The 17,228-nt window shown below is 66.1% G+C and overlaps 1 protein-coding gene across 11 annotated transcripts in view; it reads right to left on the reverse strand.

Moving 5' to 3' along the window:
• Nucleotides 1-256: 256 nt before the first annotated feature.
• FRMD1 (FERM domain containing 1) overlaps nucleotides 257-17,228 on the reverse strand; it is a 28,573-nt gene continuing 11,601 nt past the window's right edge. For 2 of the 11 annotated variants that reach the window (XM_078447582.2, XM_078447583.2), the window contains exons 2-12: nucleotides 11,626-11,716; nucleotides 10,152-10,231; nucleotides 9,737-9,810; nucleotides 8,724-8,952; nucleotides 8,405-8,569; nucleotides 8,004-8,069; nucleotides 7,605-7,673; nucleotides 6,862-7,036; nucleotides 5,932-6,279; nucleotides 3,902-3,981; nucleotides 257-2,713 (exon numbers count right to left, since the gene is read on the reverse strand). In XM_078447582.2, coding sequence (XP_078303708.2) covers nucleotides 2,582-2,713; nucleotides 3,902-3,981; nucleotides 5,932-6,279; nucleotides 6,862-7,036; nucleotides 7,605-7,673; nucleotides 8,004-8,069; nucleotides 8,405-8,569; nucleotides 8,724-8,952; nucleotides 9,737-9,810; nucleotides 10,152-10,220 — 1,407 coding nt within the window. In that variant the 5' untranslated portion in view covers nucleotides 10,221-10,231; nucleotides 11,626-11,716 and the 3' untranslated portion in view covers nucleotides 257-2,581. The other 9 variants (XM_078447581.2, XM_078447579.2, XR_013555856.2 and 6 more) reach the window with 9 other exon arrangements.

Genomic DNA, 17,228 nt, shown 5'->3' on the forward strand with positions numbered 1-17,228 from the left:
CCATCCCCCATGGCAGCAACCTCTGACCACACGTGAAGGTGGCTAGAGCAGCCTCGCTTCCCTAAGCAGATTTGGAAAATGTGGGCTCCACGGGGCACAAATGTTCCTACGTGTCCCCCAGTCCAGGCAACGCGAGGACACGGCGCGTGTGCACGGGACAAGCCCTCGGCAGCAGCGCATGTCCCCCAGGTGGGTTAACCACCGCCCAGCCTCCTGGCTCAGCAGCGCCGGTTGGGCCAAGTGTAAATGGGAGACGTGTATTTAGGTCCTTTATTACACGTGCCAGTGTGCACACACCCAGATTTCCTTTCACAGAAAAGGTCAGGAAGCCCGGCCCGGGCGGCATCAGACTTGCCGTGTGCATGTGTGCGTGCACACACGGACCCACACACGTGCACATGCATGTGCACACAGACCCACACATGCGCACACGGTCCCGTGCGTGCATGCACGCGTGTACACATAGGTGTGGACCCATGCACATATGTGTGCGTGCACGGACACACTTGCACATACACGTGTGTACATGTGGACCCACCTGCGCATGTGCCCCCACACACGTGTGCACACACACACACACACACAGGCTCAAGTTCTGCCCTCTGTCTCCAAAATGAGCCCGAGCTGGCCACGCCGGTGTGGCCTTCGGCGCACGAGCACGGGAGATGGGTGATGTCACAGGCACAGGGCCTCGCTTCCAGTCACCCAGTGGCAGCGGGCTTCCAGTCACCCGCTGAGTGCTCGGGACTACCAGACGGGCACACGCCAGTCCATCTGATCAAGGGGACAGCAGGTGTCAGATCCTGTGCAGGGCAGAGGCGGGAGGGGCCCGGGTAAAACGAGCCGCACCCTAACACCCGTCAGGCTCAGGGCCTGTTACCACCCCTCTCGCACCACACCTGCTCCCAGCGCCCGCTCAGGTCTCTGGACGGGAGGCAGGGGCCCACCTGGGGTCGGGAGGCGGCCGGGACGCAGCGCCAGCCCGGCCTTCCTCCGGGGACACAGGCCGCCAGGCTGCTGACGCGCACCCCCTCCGCCAACGACTCCGCTCCATCCAGGTGGCGGCTGGCCGCGGGAAGGCCACCTGGCAGCCGGGCCTGGACCTGGGGAGGGGAGCGTGCCCCGGCCCCGGGAGGCCGCCCCGCCTCTGTCCTCCCAGCCTGTGGAGGCTGGCGCGGTTCTCCTGCCCCGGTGCTCCAACCCCAAGCTGGCCGCTGAGGCTGGGGCCGGGGCCACGCACCTGCCGTCACGTGCTGCCTGCTCACGGCCTCTCAACGCACCGATGGCACAGCCCCGAGGGCAGGGTGCTGTCCCTCAGAAGCACGCTTTTCCAGGACCCGCCACGGCATGACCTGTAAACCTCCGCCCCATCGGGAAGGCCGCGCAAAGCCCGGAAGTCTCTCCAGCCCCAGACGTGGAGCTTGGGTCCGGGCCGAGGGGGCGGCTGGGTCAAGTCCCCACCCTGCCCTATCTCACCCGCCGCCTTCTGAGCCCTAACGGGTGACCCGCGCTGCGGGAGCCCCGGCTGCCCCTGGGGACGGCGGGTCAGTGACCCGCGTGACCTCTGCTGGAAAGGGACAGGACGCTCAGCTCGTTCTTGGGAGGCAGGGCCAGGAACATTCAGAATCTGCATCCTGGCTTCTCGGGACGGCCCAGCCGCCTCTGGGGCTCCGTAGGCCCCGCAGGGACCGGGCGTCCACGTGCTGCTGCGACTCCAGACTTGGAGCCCTGCGGTGAACGCATCGTGTGAGGGGTGGGCAGGGGTCACCCACCGGCCAGGTCTGTCGTGGGGTGACAGCTGGGCCCACACCTCACAGAGAGGCCTCCGGGATCGTGAGCAGCAGGGGCGGCGGAACGGTCTAGAGGAAGCTGGGGCCGGTGCCGTGACAGGTGACCGTGACCTTGGGTCAAAGGCTCCCAGAAGGCTGTGCACCTGGTCTGGCTGTCCACTGGGGGGGGGGGGGGGGCTCCGTGCAGAGGGAACTGGAAGGGTCTCTCCCACACGCGGGAACAGCCAACATCTTCCTTCCAGAGTGGATGGGTGGGGGCCGCCCCCCGAGCCACCTGCAGACGGGGTGGCCATGCCTTGACTTCTGCCTCCTGACACTAAGACAGAAGGAGTCTGGACCCATCATAGCGGGCACGAGAAGCAGGTCCTCCTACTCCCTCCAGGCTTCTCCTTACGGCTGGCGGGTGAACCCATAGGAGGAGGGTCTCGGTCAACAGGGCGGTGGCGGGGCCTCCAGCGCACAAAAGGGCGGGGGCCAGGGACTGTGGACCAAGCCCTGCCACGTGGATGCATCCGTGCCGTGTAGACAGAGCCCACGTGGACAGGCCGTGCTGTGTAGATGGAGCCCTGGGCGGACAAGCCGTGCCGTGTGGATGAACCCCCGTGGACGAGCCGTGCCGTGTGGATGAGCCCCCCGTGGACGAGCCGTGCCATGTGGATGAGCCCCCGTGGACGAGCCGTGCCGTGTGGATGAGCCCCCCGTGGACGGGCCGTGCTGTGTAGACAGAGCCCCGGGTGGACAAGCCGTGCCATGTGGATGAGCCCCACGTGCAGAGCCACACCTCTGGGTGTCTACACCACAAACTCTTCTGGGAGCTGGTCCTCCCTGCACAGGACCAGGGAGAGGCATTTCGAGGACCTCACTCCGCGGGGTCCCAGTGGTGCATGGTCCAGGCCGTGGCAGTGCGGATCTGCCTCTGGGATCTGCAGGGGACAGTGTGAGTGCGTCTGCCTTCCCGCCCTGCCTCCTCGTCCTTGTCCACCCCTCCAATTCTGTCCTGCCTGCCCTGTCCTCCCTGCACCCTGCTGGCCCACTGTCAGCACAGCCTGGACAGGAGGGGACTCCCAATCCCTTGTGCCCGCTGCGGGCGCGAGCCCCTTGGGCAGGGGTGGGGCACAGGCAGTGGCCCCTCTGTCCTCAGCCAGGGCAGCTCAGGGAGGGAGTGGCTCCTTCTGCGTGGGCCCTCCCTCTCCTCTCCTGTCCTGAGGAGGCTCCTACAGGAAGGGCTTGGGTCCCCCTCTGGGGACCTGACATGGAGCCCACACCCGTCCCGAGGGGACTGGGGGCTACGTGACAATTGGGGTGGGAACAGCCCTGAGCTGTTTTCTTGCTTTGAACTCATCAGACCTGGTTACTATTTGATAGATCTTAGGAAGATCCAGAAGCATCCACAGAAGTCAAGAACAGCCTCCCCCATTTCACGTGTGAGGAAGCTTGTCCAGTGCCCAGGCTCTGAGGCAGCTGCCCCGGGTCCCGTCCAGGTCAGGGCCCAGCTAGGGGCCACCACGCTGAACTACCACAGCCATGCAGGGAGGAAGCTGGGGCCGGTGCCGTGACAAGTGACCGAGACCTTGCGTCAAAGCAGCAGACGGCCACGCGGGACCCCTGCATCCAGGCCAATCATCGCCTTTTGTGGGCACGTCCCGTCCATCATCTCTGGGCCCAGCCAGCCACCTGCCCAGGGCACTGTGGCGTCTGCCCCATCCCTGGGTCTAGTCCGTCCCTCCCTGGGAGTCACGTCACAGCCTGCTATTCTCTCTGTCCAGGGCACCACCCCCAGGTCAGCTCTGAGCCAGGAGGGGAGCCCCCAGACTACCCCGGAACCACTGCCCTCTGCCCCTCCTCCTACCCCTGGGGGCCTGGAGCGGCCCCTCAAGCCCTCACCACCCAGGGAGGGTGGACTCCGCCATCCAGCGAGCACCCAGCCAGGAAGGTGGGGTCCCTGGGGAGCCAGCGCCCCCTCCCACCGCCTTGTTCCCCCAGAAGCCTCCCCTCCCCGCCCCCACTGCCTCACTGAGGTCCGGGGCTCTCTAACTGGAGGCCTGCGGTGGGCCTGGGCGGGCCAGGAAAACAGGTGCAGGAGCCCAACATGGACCCACCTGGGGACATACCTGGTGCAGGGCCTCCGAGCTGCGGCCCCACGTCCTGATCGGCCCGACCTGCGCGGCCACCAAGGGCTCCTTGCAAGAGGCTGTGGGAAGGGCGGGGGATGTGAACCGGGCCAGAGACAAGCTCTTACCTCTGTGGAAGGATGACTCCTCCCCTGGGGGGCCCTGGCCCTGACTCCTCCCCTGGGGGGCCCTCACTCTGACTCCTCCCCTGGGGGGGCCCTGACTCTGACTCCTCCCCTGGGGGGTCCTCGCTCTGACTCCTCCCCTGGGGGGTCCTCGCTCTGACTCCTCCCCTGGGGGGGCCCTCACTCTGACTCCTCCCCTGGGGGGGCCCTGACTCTCACTCCTCCCCTGGGGGGGACCTCACTCTGACTCTTCCCCTGGGGGGACCCTCACTCTGACTCCTTCCCTGGGGGGGCCCTGACTCTGACTCCTCCCCTGGGGGGGTCCTCACTCTGACTCTTCCCCTGGGGGGACCCTGCACTCTGACTCCTCCGCTGGGGGGACCCTCACTCTGACTCCTCCCCTGGGGGGGGGTCCTCACTCTGACTCCTCCTCTGGGGGGGCCCTGACTCTGACTCCTCCCCTGGGGGGGCCCTGACTCTGACTCCTCCTCTGGGGGGACCCTGACTCTGACTCCTCCCCTGGGGGGGCCCTGACTCTGACTCCTCCCCTGGGGGGGCCCTGACTCTGACTCCTCCCCTGGGGGGGCCCTGACTCTGACTCCTCCCCTGGGGGGGTCCTCACTCTGACTCTTCCCCTGGAGGACCCTCACTCTGACTCCTCCCCTGGGGGGGGTCCTCACTCTGACTCCTCCCCTGGGGGGCCCTGACTCTGACTCCTCCCCTGGGGGGTCCTCGCTCTGACTCCTCCCCTGGGGGGCCCTCACTCTGACTCTTCCCCTGGGGGGCCCTCCCCTGGGGGGCCCTGACTCTCACTCCTCCCCTGGGGGGGTCCTCACTCTGACTCCTCCCCTGTGGGGTCCTCACTCTCACTCCTCCCTTGGGGGGGGGCCTTCACTCTGACTCCTCCCTTGGGGGGACCCTCACTCTGACTCCTCCTCTGGGGGCCCTCGCTCTGACTTTAGACCCGGAGCTTTCCTGCACCCCGTCATCCAGTGGCCTTGATCTGCAGCGTAGGGAAGAGGTTTTCTGCAGTCACACACCTGGTCACGCGTGTTCCCTACTGAGGTGTCTGAACCCCCTGGAATGTGGGAGGCTGTCCGTGGGCCTCCTCGCTCAGGGGGTCCTTGGCTGAGGGATGGGGAAACCGGGGAAGGGTCCCAGCCCTCCCCACCCACGGGCTTGCCCCGCCCCATCCTTCCTCAGTGGCATTTGTCCAGGCACAACAGGCCCTTACGGGGCAAACCGCGGATCAGCAGTGTTGTTCACACTGGACTGCAGACCGCAAGCCTGGACACAAACACAGACAGCAAACCAGACGCTAGGTGTCCACAGGTGACTCCAGGGGACCCTGGGTGGTCGTGGGTGGCTGGGACCTGCAGCTGGTCCCCACAATTGCCCATCACGTCCACCGCCCAGAGTGCTGCAGACGGTCAGGGGACAGTGGAGCCAGTGGGACCTTCCCTGGGTGACAAGGCAGGGCCCCACACCCCTGGACGCCGCAGAGGCATCCCTGGGGACCCCGGGTCCTAGATCTCCTGGAAACCTCTTGTCTTGTGAAGCTAGAGAGGAACGTGGCTGAAACACTCCCTGATGGCCGGACGACGGACGACGGGCACCAGTCAGGTCGGGCTCCCTGAAAGTCCTGAGGGCCCCTCGTGACCCGCTGCAGAGACGGCCGAAGGACCCCCACCCCAGAGCACACCCGCAGGGAGGACCCCATCACGCGGTCTCTGACCCCAGGCCCTAAGGCCGCCTCGTGGTGCTGGGGGGTCAGGCCACACTGGGGAACTGAGGGGCCACATGGGAGTCATGGGCCCGTGCACCCGGCCCCGCTGGGGGGTCAGTGCCTGTCACCCCAGCCCCACAACACTGGCCCTGCTGGGGGCTGGCCGGGCACACACTCACCGTCTCCCCGGTCCTGGGCCTCCCCCTCGCGCCCGCCTCCGCGGCCACCGTCTGTGCCATGGCTCCTCTGGCTGGTGCTGGGGCTGCAGGGTGGCGCCTCCCCACGCACGGCCTTGGTGCCCCAGGGCTCGTCCACCGACACCCCCCAGGGCTCTGCGGGCCCAGCGTCTGCCTCGATGCCTCGCAAGCGGGGGCTACTGCCGCTGTCAGCCAAGCCAAGGGACGGGTGCTCCGGGAGCTGCCGGCCACCACCCCCGCTGCGGGGGGAGCCCGGGGAGCCCTTGTCACCCGGGTCTCGGTCCAGGTCCAGCGTGTCGCTGACGTAGGACTCCCGGTAGTGCTGCTTCTCTGTGTGGGGACAGGAGGCACAGCGGGGAAGAGCGGGCTCGGAGGGGACACAGGTGCAGTCTCACATGCCTGGAGCCACAGGGTCCCAGCGGTGGCCCCGGGATCCTGCCCACGCCCCCGGCTGGCGCTGAGGCCCAGGGGACGCAGTGTGAGGGGAGGGAGGTGCCACCCAGGGATCAGGGCCCTGTGTACCCGTGGCATTTGTCACCCACAGCCAGTAAGCTCCAGATACGTGCCTTTGTAATGGTTCCCCGGGGCTGTCCCACCGTCCCCAGTGTCAGGGACCCCAAGCAGCCCCCGCACGCGAGCGGACATGCTCACAAGCGCACGGGCACGCGCGCACGCTCATGTGTGCATGGCCAGGGAGCCCAGGAGTCCCCCAGCCCCTCAGCCTTCCTGCCACACCTAGAGAATTCCTTCCCAGAATTCAAACTGTCCCCAGGCCCCGTCCTCAGAATCGGCCTCCTCCCCGCTTCCAGAGGACACAGGAGCCAAGAGGCCGCGCCCCCCAGTGGGAAAAATGAAAGGTGCCCAGAAGCAGCCCGGGCGGCCCCCCGGTGCCCGGCCGCGGCCGGGGCACACCTTCCGCCTCCTCCAGCTGCTGCAGCCTCCGCAGGGTGGGTCGCAGCGTGAGCCGCAGCAGGTGGGTGGCGCTGAACAGCCGCAGCAGGTGGCCGGAGCGCGAGGCGCAGCCCGTGTAATACACCAGCTTCCGCGCCGACGGCGGCCCGTCCGGCTGGATCTCCAGCCTTTTCCCCTGAACGAGGAAGAGGCAAGATGTAATCTTACAAGAAAACCACGTGACAGCAAGCGTGTTAAACACGGGCCGTGACCCCAGATAGGAAGCCGCCCTCGATAGGAAGCACAGCACCCCGCGCTCAGGCACGAGAGGGCGGCCCCGGAACATCGCGGACGGCTGGACACTCCCCTCAGCCCCCCGACGGCCGCGTGCGGGGCAGCAGTCCCAGGACGGGACGCCAGGCCTCAGTCTCGCCGTCCGGAGGAAAGGTCCACGGCAAGTCTGCGTCCAGGGCCCTCCCCGTCCTGCGCCTCAGCCCCGAGGGCCGGGCGGGGCCCAGGGAGGCCTCCCGAGGCCAGGACCAAGGAACGGGGGCATCTGGAGGCTGCAGCGGTGAGTTTCCGTGACCTGATCCTCATCCCCCTTGTTTGCTCCACATCAGAACACCAGGCCACCGGCGGCAAACGTGCCCTGCGGCCAGGTCAACAGGGTCAAGCCCCAGACGCTCCTGGGTGCCGGGTCTCAGGCTGTGCCTGCTCCCCATGGAGGATGAAGCCCTCTCACCTCGATCCCACCAGACACGCACCAGAAACACCAGCTTCCCGATGTGGGACCAGGGGAAGTCATAGAGCAGCTTGGGAGCGTGGTCCGCCTCCTGCAAAGCCGCAGAGAGGTGCTCAGGACAGCCGGCCAGAGGATAGACCCAGTGCAAAGGTTCAAGGGGAAGGGTGCGGGGGGGAGGGCGGTGGACGAGGAGGGGTGAGGAGGTCGGGGGGGAGGGGAGGGGAGGGGAGGAAGAACAGGAGGGGAGAGGACAGACTGGGAGGGGAGGGGAGGAGGGGAGGAGGAGGAGGGAGGGGGAGGGTGGTGGACGGGGAGGGGTGAGGAGGTTGGGGGAGCGGAGGGGAGGGGAAGGGAGGGGAGGCGGGGAGAAGGAGGAGGGAGGGGGGAGCAGGTGGCCACTCCAGGGGCTCTTCCCCGGCACCTGATAGACTTGCATTCCCTTGAGGGTCAGTCCCAGGACGATGGTAGGCCTGTCCTCCTTCTTATCCTGAAAGGACGCCAACTTCAGCGAGGCGACAGCCTGTGCCCGGGGTGGGGGTGGGCCTGCCAGGGATGAGCAGGGTCCCGCTTCCCCTCTGATGCCGGAAGCCTGTCAGCCACCTCCCTGCCTCCCTCACCCCCTCAGACTTTCATGTCCCCAGATATCTGAGCTCCTTAAGCCCCGCTCACGGGCCCGGGCCCGGGCCGGCCAGCCGAGGGGACGCCGTCCGCCCGCCCTGTGCTGGGGTCGGCGTCCTGGCTGCCCCGGGCTCTGCTCCTCCGGGCCCCTCGGGCAGAGGATCTCCGAGGCGGCCCGGACTCCCAGTTCCGCCGGGGCTTGACCCTGTTGACCTTGTACAGCCTGAAGAAGTGGACGGGCACGTCCTCGAGCCGGCAGGCCTCCCTGATGAAGCGCAGCACTGCCTCCTTGGGGTCGAGGCCCCGCTGCTCACGGTGCACGGCGGGCGCGTGCCTGAGGATGTAGGCGCTGCCCCTCTTGGCAATGATCTGGGGAAGAGGCCGCGGGCCCGTGAGGCCCTTCCCGCTCTCCCTCCGCCCCTGCGGCCCCTCACCCGGCCCTCCCCTCTCGGGGACTCCGCACGGGGCCCGGGGGGGGCAGAGAAAGGGCTCCGCCGGGCTCCCCCGGGCTCCGCAGCCTTACCCACTGCGGAAAGTAGGCTTCCGGCTCGAAGTACCTCCCCACGTGGACCAGCTCCCGGTGGTTGCCCAGGTCGGCCTGCAGCCCGTAGGCGGCCAGCAGGAAGTAGGCCTCCTCGCGGTGGGTGCACTCGGACCTCAGCACACGCTCCTTCAGGTGGCAGTAGTACAGGTGCCTGGCCGTCTTGTCCCTGGAAGGCGTGGGTGGCCTTGGTAAGAGGCCAGATCTGGCCCTGCCGGATGGTCCTGACACAGCCTGTGTCCTCCTGCTGCCCCCGGCCCTTCCAGAACCTTCCACACAGCCACCCAACCCCCACTCTCCAGAACCCTCCACACAACCACCCCACCCCCACTCTCCAGAACCTTCCACACAACCACCCAACCCCCACTCTCCAGAACCCTCCACACAACCACCCAACCCCCACTCTCCAGAACCCTCCACACAACCACCCAACCCCCACTCTCCAGAACCCTCCACACAACCACCCAACCCCCACTCTCTAGACCCCTCCATACAACCACCCAACCCCCACTCCCTAGAACCCTCCACACAACCTCCCAACCCCCACTCTCTAGACCCCTCCATACAACCACCCAACCCCCACTCTCTAGAACCCTCCACACAACCACCCAATCCCCACTCTCTAAAACCCCCCACACAACCACCCAACCCCCACTCGCTAGAACCTTCCATACAACCACCCAACCCCACTCTCCAGAACCCTCCACACAACCACCCAACCCCCACTCTCCAGAACCCTCCACACAACCACCCAACCCCCACTCTCCAGAACCCTCCACACAACCACCCAACCCCCAGTCTCTAGAACCCCCCACCCAACCCCCACTCTCCAGAACCTTCCCCACAACCACCCACCCCCACTCCTGCCCTCCTGCAGGCTGCAGGTGCAGGGACTACCGTGTCCCCAGCACACTGACCGCACGCGCCTCCCGCGCCTGGGCTCACCCGGTGGGCTTTCACGGGCCCAGAGAATTCCTCTGACATCACGGAGTTACCTTATGACCCTGCCGTCCTCCACGTAGTACTGCACCCTGAGGAAGCTCACGAAGGGCGCGCGGGGCCTCCCACCCTGCAGGGGAAGCGCAGCGAGAAGACGCGGGCCGGACGGAAAGCGCCCAGGAGCCGGCAGCGGGACGGTGTCCACGGCCAGCGCCCCACAGGTGTCACACCGGCTCCCGCGAACGCCCAGGTGGCGACGGCCGGGCACTTTCCTGATTTCTGTGATGCCGTGACTTCTCAGAAGGAGACCCCCGGGCGTGCTGTCTGCAGCGCTCAAGGGCGCCCCGCGCCCCCCCCCCCCCTCCGCCAGCGGCAGCTCTGGGGCACCTCGGGCAGCCCCGCGGGTGGGCCGGCGTGTCCCTGCACCAGACACGCGCATGGCCGCCCTCGGTCCCGGGGACGGTCACTTACTTTGTGCACTTGCCGCTTCCAGTCCTTGGGGAAGTACTTGCTGATCTTCTGCTCCAAATCCATGAACATGAACTCGTTGTCTAAGAGGACAGGCAGGGCCTTAGCGCCACAGGGACCCTCAAGGGGTCAGCTTGTCCCGCACCAGCAGGGAGGAAGCCTAGGGCTGCCTCAGGCCGTCAGGGGCGCAGGAGAGGGGGCACTTTGGGGCTGTCCCCCGCTAACAAGAGCACAGTGGTCTCGATGCAGACGGCCTGAACTCAGGCAGAGGGCTGGCCGTGACGGAATGGACACCTTCTTTCTCCCCCCACCCCCTGTTCATCCGCACATCTTGGGGAAACGGTGCTCTATACGGATAACCCTGAAGCCCCCAATTAGAGATGAGGCCCCCCCCCTACCCCGAGCCACGAGAGCTGCCTGCAGGTGGTACCATCCACTTCCTCCCTCGGGCACACAGGTGACCAGGCACCCCCACCTGAGGCCACGCCCTTCGGAGCCCTGCGGGCGGCACTGTCTCCGGCTCTCCTGCTCTCCCCCAGACCCTCCACAGAGCCCGGGGGTCTGCAGAAACCAGGAGCTGGGAGGTCGCGGAGGCAACCCCAGGGCAGAAGACCAGGCTGGGTGGCTCCCCACCTCCTTCTGCCAGCACACCCCACTCTTGGCTTTCATCCATTAGAGCTCCAGGAAGGGTTTCTTCTGGACCCAGCGCTCTGCTCCTGGACAAGTGCTTCCAGAACCCCGGACACAATCGGCTCCCGGACAGCAGAATCCGAGGAACAGACCTAGCCCGGGGTTCTGTGCACTGTTTTCTCCAGAAAGAACAAGAGTAGACCAGGATTCTGCTCGCCCCTCTCTCCCAGAGAAGGCCAAGTGCGTGTGTGCACGTGTGTGAGTGTATGTGCGTGTGCATACAGTGTGCAGAGTGTGCGTGTGTGTGAGTATATGTGTGTGGGCACATGCGTGAGTATGTGTGTGTGCATGTGCACGGACTTGTGCACGTGTGTGAATGTGAGTGTGTACACGTGTACATGGAGTGTGTGCACATGTGCGAGTATATGTACGTGTGCGTGCGTACATGTGTATGTGAAACATGTACACATGCGTGGGTATGTGTATGGAGTGTGTGCACGTGTGTATGTGTGTGCATATGTATGCAAATGTGTGGAGTGTGCATGTGAGTATATGTGTGTGAGTGCACTGAGTATGTGAGCATGCACGGTGTGTATTTAAGTGTGTATGAGTGTGTGTGTTTGTATATGTGTGTGCATGCCTTGTATACTTGTGAGTGTGCGAGCCTGAGTGTGTACACATGTGAGTGTGCTCAGAGCCGCGTGCACTCGCCCAGATGACCTGGGTGCACATGAGAACACTCGTGTCCCCGTGGCCCTGAGGACCCCCCCGCTCCCCAGCCTTCCCAGAAGAGGCTGGTGCCCCGGGCGGCGGGTCCCCTGGGTGGGGTCGGGCAAGGCTGACTTACCTCTGACCACGCTGAGGCCAAAGAAGTGGGCTTCTTTGATGCTGGTCACATCGCACACCCGCTGGAAGAGCTCACGACAGGTGGCCCGCACCTGCAAGACGCGGGTGGAGGCTCAGGGCCCCTGAAAGGGGTGGGCGTCCAGTGGGAGCGTGAGGACCACCGCGGCTTGCCACCCAGGGCCCTCGGGGACCGCCCGAGCTGAAGACTAGGTCCCCCCCGCGCCCAGCAGGGCAGAAGCCTGCTCTCCGGGTCCGGGCCGGTGCGGGGGGCTGTCCAAGGACGGGTGTGGGATTCTCCGCGCGCCCCGGGCCATCCTCGGCCTTTCTCCTCCCCGCGACCAACCTCACCCGGGCCACTCCTGAAAGCGGGCCTGGGGTGTGGGCACCCCGGAAACGGGCGCGCCCGTCGCGCCTGGGGACTGGCTTCTTGGGACCCAGAGGGGCTAAGGGGGTTTCCAGGGTCCCTGGCCCCGCCCGGTGAGCCCCGAGGTCTCGGTCTCGGTCTCCGTCTCCGCAGGCCGGACTGTGAGGTCTGAGCCTTGTGTCTTCAGGGCCCCGGCGCCCTGCCTCCCGCAGCGGCCTTCCCGCCTCTGCCTCCCCAGAGGGCCCCGGGGCGGAGGCCCCACCTGCCTCAGGGAGCACCGCCCCGCCCCCCAGCTCCCACTCTCGGGGTGGGGAGCCGCCTCGATTCCTGCCTACACGGAGCCTCCTTCTGTCTACGCAGGTAAGGGCCGCCTCTCCGGCAACATCCGTCGTCCAAGTTGGGCTATCCAAATGACACTTCGTTTCACCTGGAAACGGAGCCGTCTTGACATCAGACATCCAGCAAGTTCGCCTTTCCGACTTCTTTCCACTCTGTTGATTGGACCCCGGACCCCGGAAAGGGCCGGTTCTGGAGCAGCTGACGGTGCTGCCCGGGGCCTGGACCCCCCTCGCGTCTCGGCTTCCGGCCGCTCCTCCGTCCCCCGCGCTTCCCCGGCTGGAGGGAGGCGCCACACGCTCTACGTGCCCTCGTGGCCAAGCCGCGTCTCTGGTGTCCTCTGGGTGGAAAATCCTGGTTCGAGGCGGGCAGCCCAGGCTCACGGCCCTCGGAGGGAGAGGACACGTCCTCGTACGGACGGTGCGGGCCGGAGCTGGGCGGGCCTGTGTGCGCGGCACGGCACCCGCGGGCTCGCGCAGCCTCTGTGGTTTCTGGAAGTGTCTCTACGCCGTCTCAAGTCAGATGACGAGTCTCCACTTTTTCGCGGCGAGCTGCCGTGCCGCTGGTTTCGTCCTCATCCACTTCGTGTGGCAGCAGATGTGGACTGAGCTCTGCCGTGGCGGCAACGCGGCCGTAACCTTCTAACACCTGGATGTTCAGACAGGTGGGGGCCACACACGGGGCCGCCCCCACGGCTCACGCGGTGGGCACACCCTGAAAGTAAGCTGGCGGGGTGTGGGTGCCAAGCTGCGCGGACGGCCTCGGTCACCCCGTCACCGGCTGAGACTTGAGACCTCAGCCGGCGGGTTTCACTCTTCGCTCGCTCCTCCTCCTGCTAAAACCCTACAGCGAAGCCGAGGAAACAGGTGAAAGCCGCGGTCCGGGTTCCGTGTGTCGGGGCCACAGCCCAGGCCCGCCCCACCCGCCTCTCCCCACCCAAGTCCTCCTACTGCCCCTCCTGGGGCCTGAGGCGTCTCGAAGGAGGCAGGGACCCCCGGAAGACCTTCTGATCAGCTCCAGCTTCTCCCCACCAGACGGGTAAACCGAGGCTTGGAGAGATTCTGTCGTTAACGCCAACTGGCATTGACTTAAACACGGAAGCGTGTCCCTGAGCAGGTAATTCCCGGGGGACTTGAACTACGCCATCGCCAGCCAGCCAGCCGTCCTGCCTGTAAGAGCATTCCACCCCCCCACCCCCGACCCCGACCAGTCCTCGGAGGTACAGCCCCTCTCCGCCAGCCAGTCCCACCTGGTGCCACATTTTCATGGACACACTTCCCCTCAAAATGCAAACCCCCTCTCTGGGGCTGGCTAACTTTCCAGGGGTTTTCCTGCCCCTCTCAACCCACCCAGAATGCGAAAGGGGACGGACAAAGGGGACGGACGTTCCTGCTCCGATGTCCCTCAGTGTCCCCAGGAAGGACATGCTGGCTGTGTCCACCAGGGACCCTCCGCTCAAGGGTTAAGTGGTACGGTGTGCGTAAGCCCCCGGCGGGTGCTCCGCGTGGGGGCTTCTAGTACAGAACGGGGAGGGGCGGAGGCAGCTGAGGGCAGAGGGTGACAGTAACCTGGACACCAGAGGCCGCCTCGACTAGGGGAACTTATCACCTCACTTTTCACCTAGTTGGTAAAAACTGGAGAGGACCACCATTCCCCAACCGGACCTGACCTGTCCTGCTAACGCCCCACCAGCGAGGGCCGAGAGAGCAGCGCCCGTCAGAGCCCGGGAGGCTCCAAGGCACCAGCGTGGCACCGCGACGGGCCCACCCCTGTGTCCGCCCAGCGGGCCCCCACTCATGTTTGCTCCACGACTGTCCCCACGACCCCAACGGCTGATGCGCAGCGACGGAGACCGGCACCCCTGGCCCGCCCCGCCTCTTGTCGCTTCGAGAAGCCCCGTGGAATCTGGACCCTGATCTCCTGATTCTCCCACTGAGGGACGGGGCCTTGCCAGGGAGGGAGGACAGAGCAGGAGTGAGTCTGCGGGGAGACCAGACGGTGGCTGACACTTCTGTGACCGCGGGACGCCACGAAAACCACCCCCTGGGGACCGCCCTCCGTGGGGTGACCGGTCCGGGCAGGGACAGCTTGGTGAGGGGGCCATGACTGCACAGGGCCGTGTGGGTCCTCCGGAAGGAGGTAGCCTCCTGGTTATCCGTCTGGCTCTTAAACGACCGGACCCTCTGATGGGGTCTGTGGAAGAGCCACCAGCTCTGTAACAAGCACTTCTGAACTCACGCCTTTGCTCGACGGCAGCCCCCAGAGATGCCCCAGCGCGTCTTTGTGTTTGAGACGGAAGTCCCGTGGTCTCGGGGCGCCCCCGGCTGGCGGGTGGCACCAGGTCAGGGTCCGGGGCCTCCGTGGGCCACACTGTCCACAAGTGCTACCAGCCGCGCGTGGGCGTTGGGAACAAACTGCTGAACCGACGGGCTGTGTAACCAGCCTTCCTCGGGGAAGGGGCCCGAGTAGGGGGTGGGTAGAGGCGAGCCGCGGCCCCGGGGGGACTGGCGCTCAGAGGGGAGGCAGGCAGCCCCGCGGCGCCTCCCCGGGACTCCCCGGGGGCAGGTGGACAGCGGGCCTCGCGGAGTGGCGGGGGTCCCTGGGGGAGGGTGTGGACTTCGAGGAAGAAGGGCTCAGGAGCGTCATCGCCCTGAAGACGAGGCCAGTCGGGGCCTCGGAGATTTCTATGGAAGCCGGGGCCACCCCAGGAGCTGAAAGTGGCCAGTGGAGATCAAAGGGGAGAAGGGCCCAGAGGACTCGACCGAAACCGAGGAGACGCCTGAACTGTGCGCGTGTTTCAAACGCCGCGAAGCTTTGGCATTTGGATGGAATGTGCCACAAAATGCCACTTCTGGTCCACAGCATCCCTTTGTTGGGAGACGGGACCTGTGGCAGTGTCTCTGCCCACCTCCACGATCACCCCACCCCTGCTCACCCCTGCGGTCGCCCCACCCCCTACCCTTCCCCGCACTTGCCCCCGCAGTCACCCCTTCCCCCTCGCTCACCCCCACAACCAGCCGCAGCTGCTCCCGCGTGGGCAGCAGCACCAGGACGTCCCTGGGTTCCGTGGTCATCCCGCCGTCTTAGGGGCTCTGGTGGCTGCACGCAGGCTCTCAGGAGGACCCGGCCCCCTCCAGGGCCTCCTGCGGGGAAGGACTGGTCAGGGGCGCGGCCGGCCGGGGAGGGGCTGAGCTTCCGAGCGCCTGGGAGCCAACCAGGTGTCACCGCCACCTGTGGGGCCCTCCCCAGCCACCTGGCCACGGGTGGGGAACGTAACAGCCCAGACTCACCCGGATTCAGGTTTTCTGGGGACCGGGCACCTTGCTAACTCCTGGCTGGGAAATGAGTGGAAGCCGAGCGGGGCCAGAAATCCAGCCGGTGGCTGGGCCGGGACAAGGTCCAGGCTCATAAATAGCTGTGCAGGTAGATTGGAATGCAAATAAACAGTGTCAGGCGGGCCCGCCCTCCCCTCCCCGGCCTCCAGCTGCCTCCCCTCCCCCAGGGACCACCTCACAGCTCCCCGAGGCCCCAGCCAACACGGCCCCCTCCTTTCCAGGGACCAGAAGAGATGTCTCGTAAAAGCCCACGACAACACGAAAGCCAGGAGGAGGATCGCTGCGCAGGTTCCTGGAGGAGCCGGAGGGAGAGAGAGCGCAGAGCCCGCCGAGCCCCCCGAGCCCAGAAAGGCACCTCGGGGATCGGGGTTGGGGGATAGGGCACATGCCCAGGTCCCCTGTGGCCCCTCCTGCGGAGGGGAATGATCACTGTTCCCTAAACAGATCCCACTCGTCCCCTTTAGCAGCAGACGCTGGTGTTAGTTCTGTGCCGGCTCCTGGCCCAGGGTCGCCTGCCCCAAGGTGAGTGACACCTGTTACAGGTGAGGGCGGGGAAGCCGCTGCCTGTAAACCCTGCCCTTGTGGGAAGACCCGGCTGGGCTCAGGCTGGGATCAAAGTCTCCAGGTGCCCTTGCTCTGCAGGCTCGGCCAGCAGGAGGCGCTGCTGTTACTGGGGCGGCCAGGGGTCCCGGGAACGCGGTTCCTGCTGCCCCATCTGCCCTCGCCCTATAGGTGCTGGTGGTCTGGGCCCCTTCGCCCAGGCTGGGGCCCTGGGGGCTCCGTGCGAATCTGAGCGGCCGCTGCCCGAGCTCTCTCCAGAGCGGATGCAAAGCTATTCATCATCGGACACACGTATGTCCTTTCAGGGGGCAAGTTAACAATTTTAATTAAAAAAATTTTTTTAATGTTTATTTATTTATTTTCGAGAGACAGAATGAGACCGGACACGAGGGAGGGAGGGGCACAGAGAGGGAGACAGAATCGGAAGCAGGCTCCAGGCTGCGACCTGTCAGCACAGAGCCCGACTCGGGGCTCGAACCCAGGGACCGGGAGACGGTGAGCTGAGCCGAAGTCAGACACTCAGCCGGCTGAGCCACCCGGGCGCCCCGCAATTTGACAACGTTTAAAAGGCCAATAGCCCCGTGAACAGACGGTGGATTTCGTGATATTCCCTGCCTTCCGGTGGCCTGCGACCCCCTGCCTGCCTGACGGTCACGAGGGCCGCGTGGCGACGAAGGACGCTGGAGCCGCTCCTTTCCAGGAGCGTCGGGGCGCACGACAGGACGCCGCAAAGCTCACACGTGCACGCGTGCACACACGGCCCGGGCAGGAGCAGGCCGGGGACGCGGAGGCGGCGGGGGGGGGGGGGGGGGGGTGCTGAGAGCCCGTGTCAGCTTCCCGCGCAGCGGGCGCTCAGAGCCGTGGCGCACGGGCCTCAGCTTCCTCCCCCGTGCAATGAGGGTGCCGGTGCCCCCGCCTGTTGTGAGGGGGGCTGGCCACGTTTTACGGGACATTTGGCAGATGCGCTTCAAACACCCCTAGTGAGGAAAAAAAAGGAGAGGAAAAGCA

The sequence above is a fragment of the Panthera onca genome, chromosome B2 (assembly GCF_046562875.1).
Source record: "Panthera onca isolate mPanOnc1 chromosome B2, mPanOnc1 haplotype 2, whole genome shotgun sequence".
NCBI lineage: Eukaryota > Metazoa > Chordata > Mammalia > Carnivora > Felidae > Panthera > Panthera onca.